This window comes from Balaenoptera borealis, assembly GCF_965194805.1.
Source record: "Balaenoptera borealis genome assembly, chromosome: 19".
Classification (NCBI taxonomy): domain Eukaryota; kingdom Metazoa; phylum Chordata; class Mammalia; order Artiodactyla; family Balaenopteridae; genus Balaenoptera; species Balaenoptera borealis.
The window spans coordinates 63,636,713-63,644,991 of record NC_138878.1 but is presented as its reverse complement, the minus strand read 5'-3'; the positions used below and the strand labels follow the sequence as shown (position 1 = coordinate 63,644,991).

Sequence of the window (8,279 nt, the reverse complement as noted above, 5' to 3'; positions counted from 1 at the left end):
GAGCAAACTGAGGCACAGAGAGGCTAAGTAACTTTGGTAAAGTTGAACAGGTGGCAGCTGAGGTGGTAGGTAGGCAGGTGTCTGGGTTCCAACCCGGGCACTCCTTGCCTTCAACTCCCACATTCCAAACGCCCTGCGCTCGGTCTGCCTTGGGCACCAACAGCAGGACGAGAGTCTGAGGCTGCCTGGACGAGGACAGGGATGGGAAAGGGGACCTGACTCTGAGGGGTCGGGAGGCTCCAGGGTCGCTGGTGGGGACCGCAGCTCTGTGACCACTGTGGACCAAGTCATGTCCAACTGACACGCTTGTTGCTGAGAACTTACCTTCTCTCCTGACTTGGGGGCGGGCCTCCATCACCTGGACCCTCAGCCTGGGCTCCCTTCCACATGGGATAATGAATTTGCTCTTTGACCCCCCCCGGAGGCTCTGATCCCCAGGGAGCCGGACAGATGAGGCTGTCTTCCCTGTGTAGACAACAGCGCACGGGGAAGGGCTGCAGCGACGGGTACGGGAGCCTAGACAAGCCTCACATTTCAGTAGCTCACGGTCTGCAGCTGCAAATGGGAGAGATGAGGGAAACAGGATGATTTCCCAGCCTGACCTTCCCCGTCCTCTGGCCTGTGGCATCCAAGTTCCCCTTCTGTGCTGGGCCAAGGCTGTCTCTCTGTCACCCACTGGCTTCCTGTTGGGGCTTCCTCGGTCGCTCCCCACATTCGCGGCGCCTCCTTCCCTGACGGAGGCACTTGGACCCGGGCTCTGCGCTGGCGGACGCGGACATGGTGCCCCTGCTGTTGCTGCCCCTGCTGTTGCTGCCCCTGCTGTGGGGGGGTGAGTGGGCCGAGGGAGGAGGGGCGGCAAGGGTGGGGGAGGGGCTGCAGCTGCAGCGGAGCCTCTGTGTCCCCCAGGGTCCCTGCAGGACGACCAAGGGTACAAGCTCCGAGTGCAGGAATCAGTGACGGTGCAGGCGTGCCTGGGCGTCCACGTGCCCTTCTCCTTCTCCTACCCTCGGAGGTCGTGGCCCTTCTCTGGCGAACCCTTCATCTATTGGTTCCGGGAAGGGGACAACATACACCACAGTGATCCTGTGGCCACAGACAACCCATGGAGACAAGTGAAGCCAGAGACCCAGGGCCGATTCCACCTCCTCTGGGACCCCAGGAAAAACAACTGGTCCCTGAACATCAGAGATGCCAGGATGAGCGACACAGGAGTTTACTTCTTCCGAGTGGAGGCAGACGATGTGAAATACAGTTACAGAGATAAGAAGCTGAATTTGCAGGTGACAGGTATGGCAGGGGCCCAGGAGAGGACCCTGGGACGTGGAGACTCCCGTATTAGAACAGGAACAGGACACAGGACCACTGCCTGCTCCAGGTCTCGGGGTTTAGGGGTTCAGAAGAGACACAGGACCTGGGGTGAGCTGTGGCTCTGAGGCACCGGTCCCTCTCAGGGTCACGCTCTGGGCCCCCACGCCCCTGGGGCCCAGGCACCCCCCTCTGTCCTCCTCAGCCCCAACAGAGAAACCTGACATCCGCTTTCTGGAGGCTCTGCAGTCCGGCCGCCCCACAAACCTGACCTGCCGCCTGTCTCTCGTCTGTGATGGGGGAAGAGCTTTCTCATTCTCCTGGGCGGGGGATGCCCTTGACGCCGTGGACCCAGAGACCCTCCACTCCTCGGTGCTGACCTTCACCCCGAGGCGCCAGGACCATGGCACCAACCTCACCTGTCGTGTGGAACTCCAAGGAGATCAAGTGACCATGGAGAGAAGCATCCGGCTCAATGTCTCCTGTGAGTTTGGAGGGGGGCTGGGTCCCTGAGGGCAGTCGGCTGTGTGTGTGTGTGTGTGTGTGTAGAGGGCAGGGACGGAACGAGGGCCAGCTCACTCTTTTATGCATCTGAGCGCTGGGAGCCGAGGTGGGGAGAGGCCGTGAAGGGCAGCCATCCGCGCTCCCTGGTCTCCTTCCTTGGGTGCTGGGTCAGTTTCCATCCCACTCCTCACCTCCGAAGCAAGGCCATATCTTTCCATCCTAGATGCTCCTTGGAACCTCAGCGTCAACCTGTGCTTCAGAAATGTCACAGGTAGGAAAGGACCGCTCTTCTCCAGGGCTGGGTCCAGCTCCTGGGACCACCTCCAAGCAGAGAGGGTGGGATTAGGGCTTGAATGCCATCACGTATGGGAAGAGCAAGGATAAAAATCACCACCCTCCCTCCCCCACCTCCCAGGCACTAGTCCACACACAGGTTCAATTCACATATACACATGCACGCACATACATATATACATGCACACACATACATATATACATGCACACACATACATATATACATGCACATACACACATCCAATCCACATCTCTACACATACAGACACATACAGAAATGCACATACACACATGCACATGCAATACACACACACACACACATGCACCTACACACGCATGGACATGCACACACAGGCCACACACACATACACACCACACACATACGCACTCACGCGCTCTGGTCAAAGCCCATGTCGCTTCACCACGGTTCTGCTCTGTGGCTTTCCTCCACAGAAGCCTCCTGAGGCCCATTTCCTGGTGCCTTCACTGCCTCAGCTTCCCAAGGCTTGAGGCTCTCTGTGCTCTTTCCACCAAGCAGCCCGGGCACGTCCCACTGAGACACTGAGCCTCCCCTGAAGATACGAGGCCCGGACACGTTGGGTCAAGCTCCTTCGGGTGTGAGGGTCCAGCCTGGGAAGCCACACCGAAGCAAGCTAGCGGGCCAGGGGAGGAGAAGGAGAGGCCAACTAGATGCTGGGAGGGCGGGAGGGATGGGACCTCGGCGTCCGCGAGCTCTCGCTGCACTTTCCCCCCAAAGCCCTCAAGGCTCTGCAGAACAGGGCCTCGGCCCTTCTCATCTCGGAGAGCCCGGCGCTGCGGCTGCTGTGTGTGGCTGACAGCAACCCCCCCGCACGGCTGGGCTGGTTCCGGGCGTCCCGAGCCCTGAACGCCACCCGCATCTCCAGCACCAAGATCCTGGAGCTGCCAGGCTTAGGCGCTGCAGAAGGAGAATTCACCTGCCGAGCTCAGAACCCTCTGGGCTCCCAGCAAGTTTCCGTCAGCCTTGCTGTGCAGAATGAGTTGCAGGACAGGCGCCAGGGTAGGCAGCCTGGGCAGGTGTTTGGAGTGTGGGAGGGGCTGGGGGCTGGGGGCAGAACTTCACCCCTCTCTGCCCTCCCCAGAAAGGCCGTCTTGCTGCAGCCGCGTGACTGAGGCTCAGCAGGGCTCCTGGCCCCTGGTCCTCACCCTGATCAGAGGGGCCCTCATGGGGGCTGGCTTCCTCCTCACCTATGGCCTCACCTGGATCTACTACACCAGGTGAGCAGACCCGTTCCTCTCCAGGGAAGTCGGGTAAATGGCCCTGGAGTTCCCGGTGGGGCTGAGCTGGCCCATCCTGCCTGGAGCCACAGTTAAATTGTCCGACTCTCTGACCTGAGACAGTGTTGGTCCTGCAGGTGTGGAGGCCACGAGGGGGCAGGGCTGAGCCTCCCTCCTTCTCAAGACGGGATTCACGTGAGGATGCGGAGCCCAGAAGACAGCCGTGGGGCCATCACTGTCGGCTTCTCCCCGGAAACGCTCGACTCAAACCCTCATTTGCAACCACGAGCTTTTAACTTGCGTGATGACATGAAGAGTCAATACCGTTGAAAGGAGACTTTTATTACTTAACATCTTCCAAGAGTAGGTGGCTCGTCACGCGGGCAGGACCAAAGGGGAAGCACCTGGTTTTGCTCAAGAAGCAGGAGCAGGTGCGGAGAAGCCTTTATTGGGGTTTCCACGGGAAAGGCAGGGCTGCGTAGGGAAATTTCTTTAGGATCTGCTCATTTGAATAATTCTGGTGGGCTTTGGGCGGCAGGGGTGATCTGTAGTAGTCTGTTACCTGTTCGTGAGTGACTTCGGGTAAGGGAAATAGTGGCTTGGCGAGTGAGGGGTAGCTAAAGGGGTGGTTGGGGATTATGGGGTAGCGATTGATTGGTTTGCATTTTAAAGGTGAGGTCCTGGAACAGCCCTTTTCTGTCTCTAACAGTTGCGAGGCGGTGTCCTTTTCAGGCCAGCAAGCTTTTTAAGATGTCAAAACGTCATAAGATACAGAAAATAAAACATGGTTATTGATGACGCACCCTCACTGCCCGCCCCATTGTTTCTGAAGCGCCACTCCCCATCTGCTACCCTGCTTGTGCCGTGGGTCGTCCTTCAGCCCTCTCCTCCACCCGGCTCCTCTCTCTGCATCGCCAGCCCTGCAAAGGGCTTCTCCTCTCATGACCCGGAAGTTACCTGCTTAACACCTGAGTTTCTGGTCTCCAAAACTTCCCTATTAGTGGGGACATCCACACACAGTAGAATCAGGAACACAGATTTTCTTTCTTGGTTTCAAGTTGCTTACCTCATAATAGTTAGTGTAAAATATCACAACATTTCATTATTTGAACGTATTATTAAGTAACATAATAATAGAAAAATCATTCTTACCTTTTAGTTTTCCTGTGAGAGTTTTCAGCAAAATGATCTCTTCATCTACCATTATTTTTGAGTGATCTGTTACAAATAAGGCTGCTTCTTCTTTTTTTTTTTTTTTTTTGGCCATGTGGCATATGGGATATTAGTTCCCCAACCAGGGATTGAACCCACGCCCCCTGCAGTGGAAGCTCAGAGTCTTAACCACTGGACCGCCAGGGAAATCCCAACAGTCCCCAAATGAGATAAAAAGGAAATTAAAAGAAGAAGAAATATTTATTCATTGTTTGGCTCTCCCTTTTCTGTCCCGATGGATGCGTGTGCCAATCTTTGTACTTTCTCTCAGTATTATGTTTTTCAGATTATGCATGTTTTTACATGTATCAATAATTCATTTTGGTTTTGCTATAGTTTTTGTCTTTAAAATTGTATTTTACGTGTGACTATTTCTCCAGTTATGTATCGACTGTAAAATATGATGACGTTGCATTTGTTTCCAAACTTTGGCTTTTTCAAAATAACTTTGTTATGAATATTGTGATGAAAATAGGAGGACTAGCACCATTTTCCTGGTGAGTATGGGACTGCTTCATCATAAGGTCGGCATATATTTAGTTCTAGAAGGTACCATCAAAGAGTTCTCTTGAGTAGTCAAATGAATTTACATCCCACCATCATATATGAGTGTTCTGATCTGTCTGCATCCTTAGCAGCACTTGTTTGCCTGCTCAATATTCAGCATTGCAATCCATTTGTGGCAGTATTTCATTATCTTTTTAAAAAAATTCTATTTTTGCCTGTGTCGGGTCTTAGTTGCAGCATGCGGGATCATCGCTGTGGCATGCGGGCTTTTTTGTTGCATCACGTGGGCTCTTCACTGGGGTGCGTGGTCTTCTCTCTAGTTGTAGAGTGCGGGTTTTCTCTTCTGTAGTTGAGGCGCGCGAGCTCAGTAGTTGTGGCGCTTGGGCTTAGTTGCCCTGCGGCACATGGGATCTTAGTTCCCCGATTGAGCCCACTTGCCCTGCATTGCAGGACAGATTCTATTCCACTGGACCACCAGGGAAGTCCCTCATTGCCTTTTTAATTTATTTCCCTTATGTGTGATGATGTTGAGTCATTTGAATGTGTTCTTTTGTGAAATTCCTGTTTTGCTTCTTGCCCATTTAAAAATAAAAATTGGGCAATCTTTTTCTTATTGATTGTGAGTTCTTTATTCTGGATGTGAATCTTTTTTAAAAATTGGAGCATAGTTGACTTATGTTCTGTTAGTTTCACGTGTATAACAAAGTGATTCAGCTATACATACATACATATATACATATATTCTTTTCAGAATCTTTTCCATTGTAGGTTATTACAAGATATTGAGTATATAGTTCCCTGTGCTATGCAGTAGTTCCTTGTTGGTTATCTATTTTATGTATAGTAGTTTGTATATATAATCCCCAAACTCCTAATTTATCCCTTTAAATTGTGAGTCTTTAACTTGTGACTGTCTTTCTCTCCTTCTCTCTTTCTTCTTTGCTGGGCAGGAGTCTAAAATTTTTTATGACATCCTCTTGTCAATCTTTCCATTTAGATGTAGTGCTCTTGCTGTCCAATTATGAAATCTTTGTATATCTCAATATCTTTTTAAAATTAAAGTATAGATGACATAAATTTATGTTTGTTTCAGGTGTAGAACAGAGTGATCTGCCACCAAATACGTTACAAAATGATCACCCTGATAGGTCTAGTAACCATGTGTCACCGTAAAAAAATGATGACAGTATTATTGACTATATTCAATTACTGTGGCTTTATAGTACAGTTTGAAACAAGGGAATGTGACACCTCCAGCTTTGTTCTTCTTTCTCAAGGTTGTTTTGGCTATTTGGGGTCTTTGGTGGCTTCATACAGATTTGAGGATTACTTGTTCTAGCCCTGTGCAAGATGCCATGGGTATTTGGATAGGGATGGCATTGAATCTGTAGATTGCTTTGGGTATAATTGATACTTTAACAGTATTGATTCTTCCAATCTATGAGCATGGTATATCTTTGACTTCATTGTGTCTTCTTCAATTTCATTCATCAATGTCTTATAGTTTTCAGAGTACAGATCTGTCTCCTCCTTGGTGAAAGTTATTCCTGGGTATTTCATTCTTTGCGATGCAGTTGTACATGGGAATGTTTTTTAAAGTTTTCTTTCTGATAGATATCTTCTTGCATTTCCAGAGCACTAAATACAAGTGTATTTTGTGTAAGTGTTGGGGGCAGCAGGAGAAAATAGTCCTTCATGACAGGAAACAGTTTCAATAGGATACTAGGTATCATGTTGCAAAAACTCACCATTCATTCTCAACATAGAAAGTCTTTTCCTGGATGTGTGTGTCTGGTGCCCATGCTGCTGGCGCCAAGAGGCATCTCCCAAATCCTCATTCCATTGTCATGGAATGACAATGAACTTTCAACTGTGCTTCCTCTCTCCTCCACAAGAGGGAGCCTCTGCGTTCAAGTTACTTTCTCATCCACTGTCATTTTAGTTTCCTCTTCATCTCATCCTCCAAAAGTGGATACATCCAAAATTATCATTAGTATTTTCATGTCATGTGAATACCACCTCAATAAAAATATAACTATTAATTTGTTTTTTTAAGTATATGTATGATATACACACTCCTTTCACTGATACGAAGTCTGTAACTCTCCTCGAATGTAAAAATAGTTGTTTCATTTCCCCAACTCAATCGTTTGGGTTATTTTACTTTTTTTTTTTTTAATTTTATTGATTTATTTATGGCTGTGTTGTGTCTTCGTTTCTGTGCGAGGGCTTTCTCTAGTTGTGGCAAGCGGGGGCCACTCTTCATCGCGGTGCGTGGGCCTCTCACTATCGCGGCCTCTCTTGTTGCGGAGCACAGGCTCCAGACGCGCAGACTCAGCAATTGTGGCTCACGGGCCCAGTTGCTCCGCGGCATGTGGGATCTTCCCAGACCAGGGCTCGAACCCGTGTCCCCTGCATTGGCAGGCAGATTCTCTACCACTGCGCCACCAGGGAAGCCCTATTTTACTTCTATTAGGGTGGGCATTGTGCCCCTGAGGTGGGCCAGCTTGGCCTCTTCCCTAGCCTCAGGGGCCAGCTTTCCTTGCCCAGGTTATGGGGAAATTTCCTCTTCTGCATTTCTGTCTCTACCTTGTGGCTTCCGGCTGCAGTTTCTTCCCATCTTATCCACCCCAATTGTTTCTGACTCCCAACATCCAGGACAGAGTATGTGGGGTGAGTGGAATGAGGCTGTCCCCAGGCAACATCTGAAATTAAAATCTTGAGAGCTGCTTCTACTGTCCGTGGTACGAAGGCCAGAGGATTCCTGACTATATATCCTGGTGAACATGGGAAATATTTTTTCTATGGTCACTATCTGATAAACATAATGTTAGCTCTATCTAGGAGCCATATGTGTTATTTAAAGTTTTCTAAATGCCATATTAAGAAAAAGTTTTAAAGGTGAAGTTAATTTTTGTAATATATTTTTTTAACGAATATATCAAAACTCTATTGCCTCATAGAGAACAGACTTGTGGTTGCCAAGGGGGAAGGGGAGAAGGGGAGGGATGGATTGGGAGTTTCGGATTAGCAGATGCAAACTATCATATATAGAATGGATAAATAACAAGTTCTACTGTATAGCTCAGGGGACTATATACAATATCCTGTGATCAACCATAATGGAGAAGAATATGAAAAAGAACATATATATGTATAACTGAATCACTTTGCTGTACAACAGAAATTGACACAACATT

General features: G+C 49.3%; 1 protein-coding gene and 1 pseudogene across 2 annotated transcripts; both read left to right on the top strand.

Annotated features, from left to right (window-relative positions):
- Positions 1-777: 777 nt before the first annotated feature.
- LOC309616550 (sialic acid-binding Ig-like lectin 14 pseudogene) lies at positions 778-1,818 on the top strand (annotated as a pseudogene). The gene is made up of 2 exons (XR_014249830.1): positions 778-1,287; positions 1,511-1,818. The product of XR_014249830.1 is annotated as a sialic acid-binding Ig-like lectin 14 pseudogene (transcript).
- Positions 1,819-1,890: 72 nt separating this feature from the next.
- LOC309616549 (sialic acid-binding Ig-like lectin 14) lies at positions 1,891-4,924 on the top strand (the record flags this gene model as incomplete). Its single annotated transcript, XM_082367204.1, has 5 exons — positions 1,891-1,915; positions 2,033-2,080; positions 2,861-3,142; positions 3,225-3,360; positions 3,498-4,924. The coding sequence occupies 5 exons, from the start codon at positions 1,891-1,893 to the stop codon at positions 3,688-3,690; spliced, it is 684 nt and encodes a 227-aa protein (XP_082223330.1). The 3' UTR covers positions 3,691-4,924.
- Between the last annotated feature and the right edge of the window lie 3,355 nt (positions 4,925-8,279).